The 20,769-nt window shown below is 43.0% G+C and overlaps 1 protein-coding gene across 1 annotated transcript in view; it reads left to right on the top strand.

The window, feature by feature from the left end:
• The window catches only part of mtr (5-methyltetrahydrofolate-homocysteine methyltransferase), a 67,280-nt gene that overhangs the window by 13,385 nt on the left and 33,126 nt on the right, over nucleotides 1-20,769 (top strand). Inside the window, 5 exon segments of the mRNA XM_039787955.1 lie at nucleotides 367-479; nucleotides 615-755; nucleotides 14,923-15,108; nucleotides 15,200-15,379; nucleotides 19,204-19,320. Coding sequence (XP_039643889.1) covers nucleotides 367-479; nucleotides 615-755; nucleotides 14,923-15,108; nucleotides 15,200-15,379; nucleotides 19,204-19,320 — 737 coding nt within the window.

Below are 20,769 nucleotides of genomic sequence, written 5' to 3'. Positions count from 1 at the left end.
TTAAACTGGAACATATGCAGGAAGCATTGAGATTCATTGATGCTAGCTTAACAGTGACAAAAAAATGGAAATAATTAGTGATTACAGTCATAGTAATCATAGTTCAGGAAATTCCATGCTCCTCAGTGTTGTTGTTTTTTCCGGTGTTCATTAACCTCCTCTATTTGTGTGTGCACATCACACCCCCGATATTTTTTTTTTGGAATACTGGCTTTCTTTTGAGAATTTCCAGTACTGCTGGCTGTGGCTCAGGAGGTAGAGCGGTCATCTACCAATCAAAAGGTCGGCGGTTCGATACCTGGCCTCCCTGGTCTCAATTTCAAAAAAGGATGTTAAACGTGATATAAATGTCTTTCTAATTTCCAGGTTTAGAGCCGTTCAGGATTGGCCCTTACACCAACTTTGTTAACATTGGCGAGCGCTGCAACGTGGCTGGGTCACGCAAGTTTGCCAAGCTTATCATGGCAGGAAACTATGAGGTGAGACAGATTTTTCTTTCTGTTATTATTTAATTTGTCATTTTCAGAAATGTCGTTGAATCATGAGCACAGATTCTAGAAATTCTAGCTTGATTAACTGTTCATTTACTGTGTGCTTGTCTGTTTTTTGTCCAGGAGGCTCTAAGCATTGCTAAGGCCCAGGTGGAGATGGGAGCCCAGGTCCTGGATATTAACATGGATGAGGGGATGCTTGAGGGGCCAACAGCTATGACCCGATTTTGTAACTTAATTTCTTCTGAGCCAGACATCGCACGGGTAGGAGATTTAAAGGCAGAGGAAATGAACACATACAATTCCTTAATAAGAATTTTTTTTCCCATGTTACTATATTGGGTATATTGCAAATAAATATATTACAGAAAAGAATGCCCAATCGCTCACATTGCAAAAACACTATTGGATGGATTGTCATAAAGTTTGCCACACACATTCATACCTATTCAGGATTAATTGTGATAACTTTGTCTTTTCCTCTAGTGCCATCATCACGTTAAAATTTCAATTTGTCCAATAATTTGGTTTCTGACCAAATACCTGCAAACCAACGGCATGTTTCAGCCTCAGCTGTAGGGCTGCACGATATGAGGAAAATATGCGATATGCGATAACGTTGTTGAATATCGCAATAACGATATTACTTGCGATAAATAAACAGATATTAAAGTGTACTCTGTTCTGCATTTCTGCTGCTTACAGATTGCTTGTTGAATGATTTCCAACATTCTTTTACTGAACAAATTGAACATTGAATTGAATATAAAAGACACAACTAAAAAAAGAAGTTACATTTTAAAGGAACATTTTCTACTGATATTTTTGTTCAACTAACACAAAATATCTCTGAGTGTCTTTCGCGATATGTCGCAGCCTTTTGCGATTTATTGCGCCAGTAGATTCCGCGATGATGGTAAAAAAATGATATATTGTGCAGCCCTACTCAGCTGTACACGTGTGTTTAGTGCTAAATAATACCTTTTTCACACCAATGACCCGGTTAGGACAATCTGACCAGTGTTCAACCCTTCTTTTGTCAATTCAAACCAAGCCTGCCAACATGGGTCATAACAATTCAGATATGACCTCTGTCACAGCCCCTATTCTTAGTTTAAAGGTGCTCTAAGCGATGTCACGCGTTTTTTAGGCGACATTTTTTGTCACATACAGCAAACATCTCCTCACTATCCGCTAGCTGCCTGTCCCCTGAACACACTGTAAAAAACGCGGTCTCCGTAGACAGCCCAGGCTCCACAAACGCCAACAAAAACAAACTGTGCCAACCTGCACCACCAAACATAACAAACATAGTTCCAGCCAATAACCGACAAGAAGGATTTGGGGGTGGGGGTTGGGGAGTTAGTGCATGAATGGGGGTGTGGGGAGTGGAGTAGTGCCCTATATTTAGAGAGTGTGGCCAACTCAAATCATGGGCGCCATATTGGATACCAACGTCGGATGACTCTACAGTGTAACCCTATGGGGCGGATATGTTATCTTGAAATAAATCGCTTATTTTCACCTTAAACGGACATATACATGTTATTATCAACGTTTGTCAATATGTAAAAGGCCCTTACGGAAATATTCCAGTGTATATTTACCTTCTTTATTTTAAATGGGCCTCGAAAAAATTCCCCATGTAGTGAGTGACCACGTCGCCTAATAAGTCTCTTAGCAGTGTTTACCTCTAATGTCCGCTAGCATACAGGCTAACTATAGCTAGCTTTGTGTGTAACGTAACACAAACCCACCCATCTCAGAGGAGCGAAGCTCAATATTTCATTCAATAAAATTATTGTACAAAAGGAGCACTAACACCACCGGTCTTATGTTGACAACGTGGACGCAGATATAGGAAACTCCAAAGGCAGTTGTAATATTTACCTAGCAGGCTAGGCTAACGCTGTTGCGCTAACGTTAGCATACGTCGGCGTAGCGTTAGCTAGCTGTCTAAACTTGTGAAAAGCCGAACAACATCCCCTTCCAAGCTGTGTTTCACTTTCCCTCCAATATTATTATGAACATAATAAAGACACCTGGACTCGGTCAAGACCGAAAGCCATATGACTACAGCAAGATCACAAGCATTTAGGTACATGGAGTGCTAGCGACAAAAGCTAACGCTAGCATAAGGCTAACTTCAAACTTCATTCATTTCTAAAGCAGTGTTAGAACTTTTTTGACAGCATGGTACACATTAACGATGGTATTACTATATTTGTCCTATGTAATTTGTTATCCTATGGAAGAGAGAAATTGACATTTACCTCACACAATAATGAACAGCTCCCTACCCATACTTTTTGCATTTTTGGTTCATGGGGGGACTTGTGAAATCTTTTACTGCTTCCCTGTCTTTTATTGCAACCAAATGCGCAACAGTTGGGTATTTTTTCATTATTTTTTAAAATAAAGGGCCCGAGCGCCGACAGTAGGGCGAAGGCCCTATTGAAACTGAAGGAATTATTCTTTTTCCCGTCAAATGAATTGGCTTTTTGAGGGGCTTAACATATTCAAAAACTCACCAAATTTGGCGGTCGCATCAAGTCTGGTGAAAATTTACGTATTTTAAGGGTTTCGGGAATAGACGCACAAAAATGGCTCGCTAGCGCCCCCTAGAAAGTTAAGAAAATTGAGCCCCTGCAGCGCGTTTAACGTAGACTCACGAAACTTGGTACACATATGTAACATGTCAAGATGTACAAGAAACTTCATTAAAGCCATTTAATGCAGCCATTTTGTGCGTTTCGCCGCCAAAACAGGAAGTGGGTGTAATTCGAGTGTACTTTGTACGATTACCTCGAAACTTTTCAGGATTCATAAGAGTCCAACACTGAGGACAAATAAAGGCCGATATTTACTTAAAGTCATAGCGCCCCCTAGTGGCAACAGGAAGTAGGCCTAAAAGTCAAGGGGCTATACTTTAACGAACTCCTCCTAGAGATTTCATCCGATGGACTTCAAACTTGGTCTGCACCATCCCAACACCTTAACGATGAAAATTTATTAAAAGAAAAACTTTTCGTCAGACGGAGTGCCCGGGCGCGTGGTGGCCATTTTGAGTGTTTAGCGATGAACAAAGAAGTTGTTGTAACTTGAGTGTACGTTGTCGTATCTGCCCGAAATTTCTCACGATTGACAAGGGTCCAGGCCTGAGGACACCTACAGGCCAAAATTGACTTTTGGTCATAGCGCCCCCCGCTGGCAACAGGAAATATGCCTTATATGACAAACGTCATCCGATTTACATGAAACTCAGAATGTGTGGTCTACATGTGATACTGAGCCGCCCGGTATAATACGACCACGCCCACTTACTCAGGCCACGCCCCCTTTGATAACATTTGAACCGTTTAAGGTAGAGTCTTGTGTGAGGTGTCATTGAACTCAGCAGAGAGTTCCTCCTTCATTGGTGATGGTTTGGCCCGCCCACTATAATTAAGCCACGCCCCCTTTTGTAACTAATGACCCAATTGATGTAGACCCTTGTGTGAGGTATCACTGAACTCAGCAGAGACTTCCTTCTTCATTGGTGATGGTTTGGCCAGCCCTCTACGTTTAAGCCACGCCCCCTTTCATACAAGCTGATCCATCTAAGGTAGTCTTGTGTGAGGTATCATTGAACTCAGCAGAGACTTCGTTTTTAATTGGTCATGGTTTGACCCGCCCCCTATGCTTAAGCCCCGCCCCCTTTCATAAAATTTGAACTTTTTAAGGTAGAGTCTTGTGTGAGGTATCATTGAACTCAGCAAAGACTTCCTTTTTAATTGGTGATGGTTTCACCGGCCCCCTAAGCTTAAGCCACACCCCCTTTCATAACATTTGAACCATTTAAGGTTGACCCTTGTGTGAGGTATCAATGAACTCAGCACAGACTTCCTTATTCATTGGTGATGGTTTGGCCCACCCCCTATGCTTAAGCCACCCCCGCTTTCATAACTTTTGACCCGTTTAAGGTAGAGTCTTATGTGAGGTATCATTGAACTCAGCACAGACTTCCTTTTTAATTGGTGATGGTTTGACCCACCCCCTACGCTTTTGCCACGCCCCTTTTCACAGCTAATGAACCGTATGACGTAGAGTCTTGTGTGAGCTATCGTTGAACTCGGCAGGGAGTTCCCTTTTCATTGTTGACGATTTGCGGCATCTGAGTGCCGCACGAATGCACGGTCGCAAGGAGCGGCGTCCGCCGGTAACCCCGACGTGCGCAGAGGCGCGAGGGCCCGTCCATCGCTGCTCGCAGCTTTAATTAGGGCCCGAGCGCCGACAGCGGCGAAGGCCCTATTGAAACTGAAGGAATTATTAGGGCCCGAGCGCCGACAGCGGCGAAGGCCCTATTGAAACTGAAGAAATTGTTTCTTTCTTTCTTTGTATTATTATTATTTTCCCGTCAAATGAATTGGCTTTTTGAGGGGCTTAATATATTCAAAAACTCACCAAATTTGGCGGTCGCATCAAGTCTGGTGACAATTTACGTATTTTAAGGGTTTCGGGAATAGGCGCACAAAAATGGCCCGCTAGTGCCCCCTAGAAAGTTAAGAAAATTGAGCACCTGCAGTGAGTTTAACGTAGACCCACGAAACTTGGTACACATATGTAACATGTCGAGATGTACAAAAAACTTCATTAGAGCCATACCCTAAACCCAACAGGAAGTCCGCCATTTTGAATTAAATGTTCGAAATTAGTGCGATTTTGGCCATTTCCACATGTCGTACTTTAACGAACTCCTCCTAGAGATTTCATCCGATCAACTTCAAACTCGGTCTGTGCCATCTTAAGACGTTAAAGATGAAAAGTTGTTAAAAGAAAAACTTTTCGTCATAGGGCGTGGCAGGGCGGCCATTTTGTGCGTTTCGCCGCCGAAACAGGAAGTGGGTGTAACTCGAGTGTATGTTGTCCGATTACCTCGAAACTTTTCAGGATTCATAAGAGTCCGACCCTGAGGACAAATAAAGGCCGATATTTACTTAAAGTCATAGCGCCCCCTAGTGGCAACAGGAAGTAGGCCTAAAAGTCAAGGTGCTATACTTTAACGAACTCCTCCTAGAGATTTCATCTGATGGACTTCAAACTTGGTCTGTACCATCCCAACAACTTAACGATGAAAAGTTATTAAAGAAAAACTTTTCGTCGCGGTGTATGGTGGCGTGCGTCCATTTTGAGTGTTTAGCGATGAACAAAGAAGTTGTTGTAACTTGAGTGTACGTTGTCGTATCTGCCCGAAATTTCTCACGATTGACAAGGGTCCAGGCCTGAGGACACCTGCAGGCCAAAATTGACTTTTGGTCATAGCGCCCCCCCGCTGGCAACAGGAAATCTGCCTTATATGACAAACATCATCCGATTTGCATGAAACTCAGAATGTGTGGTCTACGTGTGATACTGAGCCGCCCCCTATAATATGGCCCACTTACTCAGGCCACGCCCCCTTTCATAACATTTGAACTGTTTAACCCTTGTGTTGTACAACACAAGGATTATGTACTTCCATTTACTTTGTTGAGAATTGCTCTCTAAACAAGGGTTAATACAGCACCTTAGTTCTTGTTTGTACAGCATTTTGGTCAGCTAAACTGTTTAATATATTATTAAATAAATTTACCCATTTTAGAGAATAATATATTGATTTTTCTTTTCCGACGTACCCACTCTTGGCACCTTTTCTCATTTATTTTGCAGGTGCGTTTTTTTACTTCTTTGTTGTCATGGGTGCTGGGTAGTCGTTGTTCTGCAGCAGTTGGAGGTTTTTCCACCTCAGCCCTTTGTGGTCATCCCTTCCTTCCCCATTTCCTGTCTACAGCTGTCCTGTCTTAATAAAGGCCTTAAAATTATCTTTAAAAATAAAGAAAAAGTAGTTAGGCTTTGCTGACAGCTCTCCTACACATTTTAAAAAGACAGATAGAAAGAGAGATTTGCGTGGTAACCCTTTCAAACACAAAGTCAACCCAGGTTGAGCCCCCGCTGTGAATGGGGTATAAGATGGAGAGCATGGTAAACATACCTGTTAACCAACATATTGGCATTGTCGTTGTGAGCATGTTAGCATGCCGGTGTTAGCATTCAGCTCAAAGCACAGCTGTGCTTGAAGTACCGCTTCACAGACTTTTAGACTTATTTGTCAATTATGGTCGGCACCCAAATGATGATTGCATTCCTTTGCAGTAGGGCACATGTGTCAAAGTCATGGCCCGCGGGCCGAATCCGGCTCTTCACAAATTTTTATCCGTCCCCGGTTAAATTTTAGCTTGCCTAGCGAAACAGTTTTTCACACTGTAATTATGTGACATTTAAAGCAGGATTTGGGACTTCGGTGTCATGGCGACGTGAGGAAGTCTTATCTCATCTCCTCCGCATTCGTGTTCTTTTTCCCGGTAATTTTACCACACCACTTTACTCGCAGACGTTCAGATAGACCACTAAGTCGCTTGGGTGTAACTTTTTGGCCCCATCCATTAACAAAATGAGCGCAAAACCGTCTACCAGAACCAACAAAACTTCGTCGCACGCCGCACCGGCGCTAGCCAAGGCTAGCAGCAACAGCACTGATGCTAACGACGGCGCTGTCGGGCACGGTTTTCACCTGAGGAGCCTCCTGGGTGACATCCGCTCTGATGTCGCATCAGTGAAGGAAGAAATCCTGGCGGAGCTGCTGTTAGGTTTAAAAAAGTTTAAACTATGCTTACGTTTTTGAAAACAATGTTTAATGTAGCCTGCAGCTAAATCTAATCAAGTAACTACACTAATTATTGTTTGTCTGGCTCACACTGTCTGTAGCTTCTAAAGAATTGATTAGGTCATGGCTGTTATTTAGCATACTGTAGGAGACTCATTGTCCCCACAAGAAAGGTAACTTTTGTCTCTTTTAGGGGAGCCATCCCCAGACGTGATTAAGACAAAGAACGAGTATTGCTGTAGTTTGGAAACAATTGACACGTCACCGGGGGTAGCCTCAAGACACTGATTGGGAACATTCACCTTTTCTTTTGAGAGACATCTGACCAATAGGGAAAGATTTAATTTGAAGAACCACGCAGGTACAGGAATAAATGTGGGAGCAGGAGAATGTATCAGCACTTCAATCTGTGACCCGCAAGGGAAGCAGTTGGAGTCCGCTGTTTACAGTGTAATTGTAACATATGGTGCCTTGACTGTCGTTTTCATGTTGTTTTATTAAACCCTTTTGCTTGACTTCCAATTCGACCGTCAGCCTCTCCTTCGTCCTCAGAAATCTAAGAACACGTCATTTAGTGAAATCTTAACACTGCGCAACTCGGTAACTGCCTTGAATGCTGCTGTCTCTTCCAACAGTCAGATAATTCAGGATATAGAAGACGGCCTATCCACTGTTGACGGAAAAGTTGGTCAACTGGAATCTGACTACTCCACGCTAAAGACTCAGTATGAGGCGCTGCAGTCCCGGCTGGATGATTTGGAGAACCGGTCCCGCCGGCAAAATATCCGTGTGGTTGGAATCCCCGAGAAGGCTGAAGGGAGCCAACCCACCGCGTTTATGGAGGCCTTCTTAGTTGAGATCTTTGGTGCCGAGAGCTTTCCTCGCAAACCCGAGGTGGATCTGGCACACAGCGCACTTAGGCCGCTTAACCCCTCTGGCCCACCGCGAGTCATGATAGCTCGTTTGCACCATTTCCAGACTAAAGAATTACTACTTCGCCTCTCTTGGAAACGGACCGGCCACCTGACGTATAAAGGAAACAAGATCAGTATTTATCCGGATTACAGCGCGGACCTGGCTCGCAGACGGGCTACTTTCACGCCGGCAAAAAAATTACTCCATCAGGCGGGACTGAAGTTTTCACTGTCACACCCGGCCACTCTCCGCTTCACGTTCAACGGCGCCAGACAGGAGTTCAAGTCGCCACAGGATGCATGCTCTTTCATCAATAGAAACGTCCTGCCTGCCCTAAAGGACACCACTGAGGAGAAGGGGGTGGCTGGTGATAATGACTGATGAGACTAAAATTGCCCACTTCTCCTTCTTGGCAGGAGGCCACATATTCGTTGGATGGGATCTGTGTATTATATGGTGTTTCTCTTGTGCTGAATTCACTGCTCCTGCCTAAATAAGTGAGTAACGGATGACTGATGTAAGGTTTCTGTGGACGAGCCTACTGATGCAGTGCCTGTTCTTAGGTTATCCTCAGCATCTGTGTTTTTCAGGACCCCATATATAGCTCTTCGTTATTAAGGGTTAGCTCATTTTTTTTAATTTTTTTTTTATTCTCTCTGTTTCCAGAGTCTGACGGTTGGCCACAGGGTTAGATGGCTCTATTTTAAATGTATTGGTTCTGGGGCGATTTTATTTTCTCTTATTTATTTATTTTTATAATATATATATATATATATATATATATATTATATTATATTATATTATTTTTTTTTTTTTTTTTTTTCTCTCGCCACTTAATACAACCGTTTTGTTGGTAGGCTTACTAGGTGGTCGCAGTCCTCTGTTATTGTTGTCATTCAGGTTATTTTACTCTTTTCTTTCTTTTTTTGTGGGTTACTATGTTTTGGAGGAGCTCCAAGATGTTAGAGTAGCAAGTCCAATGCACTCCAGGCATGCTCTAAGGTTTAGTTGGTTAGTGCACCTAGTTTGGGTAGGTGCCTATGGGGTGGGGGGGTGGGTTAACATTCCTCTTGGGTATTTTTTTTGCACAATGTTATTTGTTTGTACCTCTTTTTATTGTCTCCTTTTATGAGTAGTACCTGGGACAGGAAAATTCAGTTTACCACATGGAATGTGAAGGGCCTGAATAATCCCATCAAAAGGTCTAGGGTCCTAGCCCATCTTGCTTTTCTCCAAACTGATATAGCCTTCGTTCAGGACCATGCCCTGATAATCGGTGGAGACTTCAATTGTGTTGTTAAGCCTGAGTTGGACCGCTCCTCACCCAGACTTGTTCCCCTATCCAAAATGGCAACCTCTATTAATAGTTTCATTGAGCAATACGGCCTTTTCAACCCCTGGCGCTTAAATTATCCAACTATGAAAGCCTTCTCATTCTTCTCTCCCGTACACCATACCTATTCCCGTATTGACTTCTTTCTTCTTGATACCAAATTTATTCCTCTTATCAGCAGACCAGTGTATCATGGTATAATAATTTCGGACCATGCCCCTTTCACTTTCTATTTGGCTTTTCCTGACAGTCCTACCCCACCCAGATCTTGGCGCCTTAACCCCCTCCTCCTATCAGAGGCTGATTTTGTAAAATTTATTGAGACTCAGATCATGTTTTTTGTCGAAACCAATGCTTCACCCACTGTCTCACACAGTACCTTTTGGGAAACTTTAAAGGCCTATTTAAGAGGGCAAATCATTAGTTATTCAGCGCAGAACAAAAAGAGACATCTGGCTAAAATTAAGGAGCTTTCTGAGGCCATTGCCAAGCTGGATGGTGAATATGCGGCCTCTCCCACTTCAGAAATTTACCAGCAGCGACTCAGTCTCAAAACAGAATTTGATTTGGTGTCAACAGCGCAGGCTGAAAAGCAGTTCCTCAGGGCACGTTATTCCGTATTTGAGTATGGGGACAAGGCAGGCAGGTTTTTGGCCCATCAAGGCCGACAATCGTTTGCAACCCGGCGAATAACTCAGATAAGAACATCCTTAGGCACTATAACCTCCAACCACGAACAAATTAATGGTACATTTGCTGACTTTTATAAAAACCTATACACCTCTGAGTGCAATCCCAGCCCTGAAGAAGCCAAACAGTTTTTTCGATCCCTGATTCTTCCCTCTTTGAACAGTGAAGTGAGAGCTGAGCTTGACCATCCGCTTACGCTGTCGGAGATACAAGAGGTTATTAAAAGTATGCAATCCGGGAAATCTCCAGGGCATGATGGGCTACCGGTTGAATTCTTTAAAAAATATTTGACTAGCCTGTCACCCTTACTCCTTGCCATGTACAATGAAGCCCTATCTTTAGGTCATCTTCCGCAGACTTTGAGACAGGCTTCCATTTGTTTGATACCAAAGGATGGTAAAGACCTTACTCTACCTGGTTCATATCGACCTATCTCATTGCTGTGTGTCGATTGCAAGATCCTCGCAAAATGTCTGGCTAGACGTCTTGAGAGGGCCCTCCCACTCCTTGTTTCACCCGATCAATCTGGATTCATGCAGGGCAGGCATTCTTTCTTCAACACTCGTCGGCTTTTTGACGTTATTTATTCCAGGTCTGAGACGGATGTGCCTGAACTTGTGCTTTCCTTAGACGCTGAGAAGGCGTTTGACCGGGTGGAATGGGATTTTTTGTTTGGTATTTTACATAGGTTTGGATTTGGTGCTAACTTTATTTCATGGGTTAAGTTATTGTATTCGTCGCCGCTAGCCTCTGTCCGTACCAATGACGACTCTTCTGCCTATTTTTCTCTTTTCAGAGGAACTAGACAGGGGTGCCCACTGTCCCCGCTACTCTTCAACGTTGTTATTGAGGTCCTGGCTATCTCTCTTCGTCAGTGCTCAGCTTTTGAAGGAATACGCAGAGGGGGTATTCAGGGCTCAACATAAAAAAAAATCCCCACTGGCCCCTGGGGCCAGTAGATCAGAGTTTTGCTGGCCCCTTCTACATTTTTACTGGCCCTGAAATAAATATCATAGGTGTGATTGGCAAAGGACAAAAAAACGCAGGAAAATATACATCGCACCTACTATGAAGCTTCAGAAAATGGTTATAACCCAGCTAGCCACTGCCACTGTATGTTGTGCCATAAACGTTTTTCACGGCAGACATTGACATGTCATAGTAGGAAAAGCACAGGTGTATTCAAAACCATTACTGATGGTTGCATTCCACTTAGGAGAGGTCCTGGTATTAAACCATCAATGATGGCTGCATTCCACTTAGGAGAGGTCCTGGTATTAAACCATTAATGATGGGTGCATTCCACTTAGGAGAGACCCTGGTATTAAACCATTACTGATGGCTGCATTCCACTTAGGAGAGGCCCTGGTATTAAACCATTACTGATGGCTGCATTCCACTTAGGAGAGGCCCTGGTATTAAACCATTACTGATGGCTGCATTCCACTTAGGAGAGGTCCTGGTATTAAACCATTAATGATGGCTGCATTCCACTTAGGAGAGGTCCTGGTATTAAACCATTACTGATGGCTGCATTCCACTTAGGAGAGGTCCTGGTATTAAACCATTAATGATGGCTGCATTCCACTTAGGAGAGGTCCTGGTATTAAACCATTACTGATGGCTGCATTCCACTTAGGAGAGGTCCTGGTATTAAACCATTACTGATGGCTGCATTCCACTTAGGAGAGGTCCTGGTATTAAACCATTAATGATTGCTGTATTCCACTTAGGAGAGGTCCTGGTATTAACCCTTGTGTTATCCTTCGGGTCCCAGTGACCCGAAGGACAACACAAGGATTATGTACTTCCGTTTACTTTGTTTGTTGTCATTTTGTTGTTTTATTGTATTGTACTTACAGTAACGAGTGTAACGTTAGTTCATCTGCGCCATCGGCGGTAAATAATCCTTGGTAACGTTTCCATTCAGTTACATGTGCTGCGTGAACGCACACACCTCGGCCCTGCTGTGTGTGTGCGCGCAGCGCGGACATCGCTGTTCAGAATCCAATCTATCTTCCAAAATGCAACGCTTGTATCCAAATGAATTGTTTATAAATTACCTGAGGTGAAAATGTGAAATGTTAACATTCACACGCTTCGTGCCACTCTGTATGACGTTGGTACTGGCCCGTGCGGGCCAGTGACTGGCCAATCAACCAGCCCGACATACGTTTTTACTGGCCCCGGGCCATCGGGCCATTGCTTGTGTCGAGCCCTGGGGGTATTACCCATAAAGTATCGCTATACGCGGACGACCTTCTTCTATTTCTATCTAATCCCAATACCTCTATATCCCCCATTCTAGCTATCCTGGGACAATTTGGAAAACTGTCTGGCTACAAACTCAACCTGGAAAAAAGTGAACTTTTCCCAATCAATTCCCCAGCTCTTAGCATTCCATCTTCCGTATTCCCTTTCAGGTCAGTTGGCTCACATTTTACATATTTAGGCATTACCGTCTCACGCTCTATCCAACAATTATTTAGACTCAATTTTGTCCCCCTAATTGAGAAATGTAGATCGGATCTTGAACGTTGGCGCAGCCTGCCTCTGTCTGTGGTCGGTCGTATTAATCTGATAAAAATGAATATTGTGCCTCGATTCCTGTACTTTTTTCAGAACATCCCTATTTTTATCCCCCTGAGGGTGTTCTCTCGACTGGATAGGCATTTTTCTAACTTCATTTGGTGCGGTAAGCCACCGCGCACTCGTAGAACAGTTATGCAAAGGCCCAAACGTTGCGGCGGTTTGGCTCTACCCAACCTACTCCATTACTATTGGGCCAGTAACATTCAGAGGGTTGTTGAGTGGGTTCAGAGTCACTCTGACCCTACAGCTCAGGTCTGGGTGGGGATGGAGTCTCAGATGGCCCCTGTACATTCTCTGGCCACCTCTCCTCTCGCTCTCCAGCATGCAGTCTGACAACCCAGTAATTCTTCAAACTGTTAAAATATGGTCCCAGTTCCGGAATAAATTTGGCCTGCAGAGCCCATCCCTGATGGCACCCATCTTAACCAACCACCTCTTCACTCCAGCTAAACTTGACCTGGCTTTCCGAGCTTGGCATTCAAATGGAATTTGTCTCATTAAGGACTTATACATTGATGGAGTGTTTGCCTCATTTAATCAGTTATCAGAAAAATTTGCTCTGACCTCCACCAACTTCTTTCGCTACCTACAGATCAGAGACTTTGTAAGGAAGGGCTATCCCCCATTCCCCAACAAACTACCCTCCACCATCTTAGATCAAATTCTGTCCTTGAATCCTAATCAGAAAGGCTCTATTTCTCAGATATATTCTTTAATAAACCACCCAGACGGGCAACCTTTGGATAATTTGAGAACCCTTTGGGAACAAGACTTTGGCTGCCCTCTCTCTGAAGATATGGGGGAGGCAATATTAAAACAAGTACATAAATCATCCCCATGCTGTAGACACGGTCTCGTTCAGTTTAAAATAGTTCATCGCTCCCACCTTTGTAAAACTAAATTAGCGAGAATATATCCTAACGTCGATCCCACTTGTGAGAGGTGCGGGACGGCTCCAGCGACGTTGTTTCATATGTTCTGGGCTTGCCCCGCCCTCCTCGCTTTCTGGCAAGCAATATTTGGTTCCCTAAGTGAAGCGTATAATATCACATTGGATGTGCATCCCATGGTTGCCTTGTTCGGTGTTAATGCAAACTGGCCGTCCGACATTCACAGTGGGGTTGCTTTCACAACACTTCTGGCCCGCCGCCTCATTCTTCTAAACTGGAAGGGGTCTAGACCTCCTTGTCATGCTAGATGGCTGAGAGATGTATTGTATCACTTAAAATTGATCAAAATTAAGTACACTCTGCATGGAAGCAAGTCCAAGTTTTACGAGGTATGGGGCCCTTTTTTACGTTACTTTGATAACTTGAAGGATATAAAAGACTGGGATGACCAACCTTAGAAATTACACTGCTGGTTCAGTATAGTCTTCTGTATCTGTGACAGGATGATGACTTTAGGTGTGGCTCTTCTTTTTCTTTCTTTTTATTTACTCATTTTATTTTTATGTTTGATTTTTCTTTCTTCCCTTTTCTTTCTTTTGGATATGGTGTACTGTATACTGTTTGTCTATTTGTTCAATGGTTTTTTAACTATCTTATCCCTTTTTGTAACCACAAGAGGATGTTAGGGTGTGGGTTGGGGTGGGACATGTTTTTGTTGTGTAATGTCTGTTAAATACCAATAAATAGAATAAAAAAAAATAAAAATAAAAGCAGGATTTGGCAGATTTGCCGCCTTTGAGACGCAGAAATTCCCCCAGAAGCAGACACTTTACATTTTGAGGTTGTGAAACAGGTTGTTGTGAGTCGACTGTGTGGTAGCCTGCTTTTAAAAGGCTGCTTTTTTTAGGGCTTTGTGTCGACCAAACTGTGAGTGAGAAGACTATATGAGACATGCAATAATACAGTCAAAGATATTTGACTTTTCCGATGAAATAAAAGCATGTCAATAAACTCTACATGTCTGGCCCTTGATGTGATTCTCATTTCCCGTGTGGCCCTCAGTGAAGTTGAGTTTGACACCCCTGCATTAGGGGCTTGTGTGTGGGGCTAGCCAGTGAATATGAACTTGTTTCAGTTTCCAACTTTGTCATTTCTTAGGCTTTTACAGAATTAACCATCACCTTCAGTGATGTGAGTTCCTTTTATTTTCCCTCATGTTTTCTCCTGAAAACGCCTAATTTTGCTTATGACCCTTTTAATAACCAACCTATGAATTCATCTGCTCAGTAAATCAGAAAAAGGCATTGAGCTGCTCCTTCTCCTCCCCAGGTTCCACTGTGTATCGACTCCTCGAACTTTTCAGTGATTGAGGCTGGGTTGAAATGCTGTCAGGGGAAGTGTATAGTCAACAGTATCAGCCTGAAGGAAGGAGAGGAGGAGTTCCTGCACAGGGCTGCCACTGTGAAGCGCTACGGAGCTGCTGTGGTGGTCATGGCCTTTGATGAGGAGGGACAGGTGAGGTGGCAAACACACACACACACACACACACACCTTCACAAAAAAACACAATCCTATGTGCTGACAACAAGTCTGCTGTCCTCTCAAGGCGACAGATACAGACCGTAAAGTGGAGATCTGCACTCGGGCCTACAAGCTGCTAGTCAACAAAGTGGGATTTGACCCCAACGACATCATCTTTGACCCCAACATCCTCACCATCGGTACAGGCATGGAGGAACACAACGACTACGCCATCTACTTCATCAGAGCCACCAAACTCATCAAGGTAATGCACCTGTCAGTCCGAGGAAGAATGAACGCAAATTCAACCAATCCTTATGCCACTGTTAAGCTTGATTTATGGTTCTGCGGAGGCTCCCCGCAGAGCTTTCTCCGTAGCCTACGTAAGTGGCCTGAAGTTTATTCTTGTGAGTTGGTGTGTGTGCGTCGATCTCTTTAAGAGAATAGCGGGGCCGGCATGTGTGTGTTTGTGGGGGGTGTGTGGTAGAGTGAGTGAGAGAGTGACAGCGATTAGCTTCGGAGCAAGTAGCGACTCTAGAGTCATAGTGAGAGAAACAAAGTGTCTGACATTTTTTGAGAGGTGCACGTCAGGCTACGGCGAGGGTCCGTACGGCGTAGATTTTACGCAGAAGCATAAATCACCCTTTAGTCTTCATTGTTCACGGTCAAATACATTCAAGACTCAAACTTTGGGAAAACCTCAACTACGCACGACCGTAAGCATAATCGGTCCGCATGCGTTACAGGCAAAGATTCTGTGTTACCATATTTGACAGAAATCTATGCATTTACCTGTCATTTCTGACAATTTGATAAACAAAAAAAGTATATTATGCTTGAGTAAATGAAACCCCAATTAACGTCACTGGTTAAGAAAAATAATAATCATATTTAAATAAATCACCGGTACAGCTCGACGATAAAACTGAGATTAGCTCTCATATTCAAGTTTATCTTCTTCTTGTTCAACGGGTGTTTGGTAAATTGCTTTTCAACGCATTTAGAGAGGATTTGGACACCTATTTTTATTCTTAATTCTTATCACCTTGGTGCTGGTGATTTTCCTTTGGTGCTGGCTAAAACCTCTTTGGGGGCCGCCAAAAATTCTTCTATGCAGGAAAAACCCTGCCGACTTACTAGCTGTTATTATTTGCCTTTACCCACTTAGTGATTGTATCCACATTATTGGTGATTATTTATCATAACTCTCGTGTAAATATTTTGTGAAAGCACCAATAGCCAACTGTACAATATCGACATTGATGTACGAGTACAGGCCAAAAGTTTGGACACACCTTCTCATTCAATGCGTTTCCTTTATTTTCATGACTATTTACATTGTAGATTCTCACTGAAGGCATCAAAACTATGAATGAACACATATGGAATTATGTACTTTACGAAAAAGTGTGAAATAACTGAAAACATGTCTTATATTTTAGATTCCTCAAAGTAGCCACCCTTTGCTTTTTTGATAGCGCTGTAAACCCTTGGTGTTCTCTCAATGAGCTTCAGGAGGTAGTCACCTGAAATGGTTTTCACTTCACAGGTGTGCCTTGTCAGGGTTAATTAGTGGAATTTTTTCCCTTATTAATGGGGTTGGGACCATCAGTTGTGTTGTGCAGAAGTCAGGTTGATACACAGCCGACAGCCCTATTGGACAACTGTTAGAATTAATATTATGGCAAGAACCAATCAGCTAAGTAAAGAGAAACGTGTGGCCATCATTACTTTAACAAATGAAGGTCAGTCAGCAAGTGAAGTTCAGTCGCAAAAACCATCAAGCGCTACAACGAAACTGGCTCACATGAGGACCGCCCCAGGAAAAGAAGACCAAGAGTCACCTCTGCTGCTGAGGATAAGTTCATCCGAGTCACCAGCCTCAGAAATCGCAAGTTAACAGCAGCTCAGATTAGAGACCAGATGAATGCCACACAGAGTTCTAGCAGCAGACACATCTCTAGAACAACTGTTAAGAGGAGACTGCTCGAATCAGGCCTTCATGGTCAAGTAGCGCTAGGAAACCACTGCTAAGGAGAGGCAACAAGCAGAAGAGATTTGTTTGGGCCAAGAAACACAAGGAACGGACATTAGACCAGTGGAAATCTGTGCTTTGGTCTGATGAGTCCAAATTTGAGATCTTTGGTTCCAACCGCCGTGTCTTTGTGCGACGCAGAAAAGGTGAACGGATGGATTCTACATGCCTGGTTCCCACCGTGAAGCATGGAGGAGGAGGTGTGATGGTGTGGGGGTGCTTTGCTGGTGACACTGTTGGGGATTTATTCGAAATTGAAGGCATACTGAACCAGCATGGCTACCACAGCATCCTGCAGCGACATGCCATCCCATACGGTTTGCGTTTAGTTGGACCATCATTTATTTTTCAACAGGACAATGACCCCAAACACACCTCCAGGCTGTGTAAGGGCTATTTGACCAAGAAGGAGAGTGATGGAGTGCTGCGCCAGATGACCTGGCCTCCACAGTCACCGGACCTGAACCCAGTCGAGATGGTTTGGGGTGAGCTGGACCGCAGAGTGAAGGCAAAAGGGGCCAACAAGTGCTAAGCATCTCTGGGAACTCCTTCAAGACTGTTGGAAAACCATTTCAGGTGACTACCTCTTGAAGCTCATCAAGAGAATGCCACGAGTGTGCAAAGCAGTAATCAGAGCAAAGGGTGGCTACTTTGAGGAATCTAAAATATAAGACATGTTTTCAGTTATTTCACACTTTTTTGTTTTTTGTAATTCCACATGTGTTCATTCATAGTTTTGATGCCTTCAGTGAGTCATGAAAATAAAGGAAACGCATTGAATGAGAAGGTGCGTCCAAACTTTTGGCCTGTACTGTATTTGTTCAAAAATATCATATTAGTTTTTTTCCATATTGCCCAGCTCGGACCTCAATCTCCTTGCAAATGAGAATGGCTAAAGGGCTTTGTTTTCCTACAGTTGGGCTTCTCCTTCTCCCCAATAATCCCTCTGTAATCTCATTGATGATACCTGTAACTACCCATTGGTTTATGGAGGTTGTTTGGAGCTCTACACAGTCTGGGAGGGAGCAACCTCTACCTGACTGAATTCAATAATACCTTAATTCGGAAGACGTGTCTTAAAGGGATAGTTTTCAGTGGGGTTGTTTGATGTTCTTGTCAGTGTATTACTCCCATTTTCCACCGGGTGCGTCTGTTCTGCATTCCCGCTGCACCGCTGTTTTGTCCCGTCCTCCGCCACCCGCCATACCACACCGGGAGCGTTTCAGAAGCGGAGTGTCTTGCAGATTTTATTGTCACCAAAAGAACAATCACGTGTTTATTAAGCTAGTATCTACCTTCCGCTCCAGGCACTCCTACAATTAAACTCCATGTCTTCTCCTTTCTGGCGTTGTCTTTTGGTAAATTGACTGGTCTTGCTGTTTCACTTCCTGCCCGGCTGTCTGAACACCCAGCTGTTTGCGCGAAAATAGACCTGGCGCGTATCTTCAGCAGAGAGCCGCTTCACGCGCGCTTCTGGGACGCGCCGTTGTGCAGCTGGTGGATTATCAAACATTGACTTGAATGGCAGCGATTGCTCGCAAGGCACGCACCCACCTGGAAGGCAGCTCAAACGAGCCCGGTAGAAATGAGAGGTTACCCTGCGTGTGCGATTGTCAGAATCAGCTTTATTTGCCAGGTATGAGGACATATATGAGGATTTTTGCTTTGGATTATACAATGCTCACAATGTGCTTACTCATACAAAACAAACAATATATACACACTATAAACAGAAACAATATAGACAGGTTGAGGCAGTAGTGCAATGAAGAGTGCAAAGTGTGCAGGAGTAAATTATTTTTATGATAAATTATTATTTTAATTATGGAGCATAGTGCAAAGGATGCTGGAATAAATAAGTATTATGTTATTATATAAGTATTATATTACAGTATGAACAGCTCTGAAATAGAGAATGATGAATAAATAATAAGTGGAACCGGTGCTGATTAGAGACAGTGTTGCTGGGTTATTGCACAGGAATTGAACCTGACACTGTGAGTCAGAAGTCAGCTGTTCATCGGAGTGATGTTTGTGTTTGTATGTGTGTGTAGGAGACATTACCAGGAGCCAGGGTGAGTGGAGGTCTGTCCAACCTGTCCTTCTCCTTCAGAGGGATGGAGGCCATCAGAGAAGCTATGCATGGAGCATTTCTCTACCACGCTATCAAGGTAAACCCTGACACACAACTATTCATCCGCAGACCTTACTTTCAATAGAGTTCAAGGTAGAATGTTTTATGGAAGAGTCTTCAAAAGGATTTTTCTATGCTGTGAATACGACAAATAATATTACCTTTACCTCTAATGTATCGGAGTAATGGCATAAGTCTAAGCTGCAGAATTCTCAAAATTGTGCAGAGAAAACCAAAACTATCTCCATGGCTACATACCTTACAAGGGTTAAGCATGAAAAGTTTTTTCTGAATTGGATAAACTGATCCTTGAATGAGGATTTTTATAGCGGATTGGGCTCTAACTCAGGATGCATATCTCGCTACTCAGTAGGGTTGGACGATATGGAGAAAATCAAATATCACGATATTTTTTACCAAATACCTCGATATCGATACCGCAACAATATTGTAGTGTTGACTATTGGTGCTTTCACAAATCATTTACACAATGAGAATTTTGATAAATAATCATCAATAATGTTGATATAATGACTAAGTGGGTAAAGGAAAATAATAGAACAGCTACAACAGTCTGGTAGGTTCATAAAATGACATCACTTTACTGTAATGCAGCCTTTAAAACCAGGAAAAGACAACACTTATGTCATATCACGATATCACGATTTCCAAAATCTAAGATATCTAGTCTCATATCACGATATTGATATAATATCGGTATATTGCCCAGCTCTACTACTCAGCATAGAGACCCATTCAGAGAAGGAACTCAAATCCATAAGGTTAGATTGATGACATGCATAGTTTTGTTGAGGAATATTTTGTTTTAAATATATAACCTTTAAGCTGTTATCAAAAATGTTGCTATAATTAGGGATGGGTACCGAATTCAATACTTTATAGGCACCGACCGAATTGCCTCTATAGTATTGATTATCGAAAAATGCCCTTTGCTGTATGTCATTGCCTCTCTCTCCCCTTTCATGTCTTCAACTGTCCCTTTATAAATAAAGGCCTAAAATGCCCAAAAAATAATCTTAAAAAAAGAAAATTCCCATTTCAATCAATTCAATGTCAGTGAGCCAATAAGAATGCAGCATGTTTCTACCAAGATCTAACAATGTTTGTGATTGGCTGTCTAACGTCGCAGAGACACGCAGGAAAAACTCTACGTTACACAGAGATGGGGCTGACAAAAACATTTGTGCTGTAATGTTGTAACTTCTTTTTATTTTATAAAATTGGTATCGGTAAAAGTACCGTTTAGGAACCGGTATCGAAGTCACTGTATCGGTACCGGTATCGAACATTTTTTAACGATACCCAGCCCTAGCTATAATGTCCCTAGGAAATACCAGTCCAGTGAGCAGAGCATTCACAGGCAGACTTCATTTGTTTACTCTATCTTGCTATTTTGGTATCTGGTACATTGTTATAAATAATGGTGTCTTGTAAGCCCGTTTGGGCTGGGAATTTTTTTGTATGT

Source organism: Perca fluviatilis, chromosome 21, assembly GCF_010015445.1.
Source record: "Perca fluviatilis chromosome 21, GENO_Pfluv_1.0, whole genome shotgun sequence".
Lineage (NCBI taxonomy): Eukaryota > Metazoa > Chordata > Actinopteri > Perciformes > Percidae > Perca > Perca fluviatilis.
The sequence above is the reverse complement of the archived record's forward strand: the minus strand, read 5'-3'. Positions and strand labels throughout refer to the sequence as shown.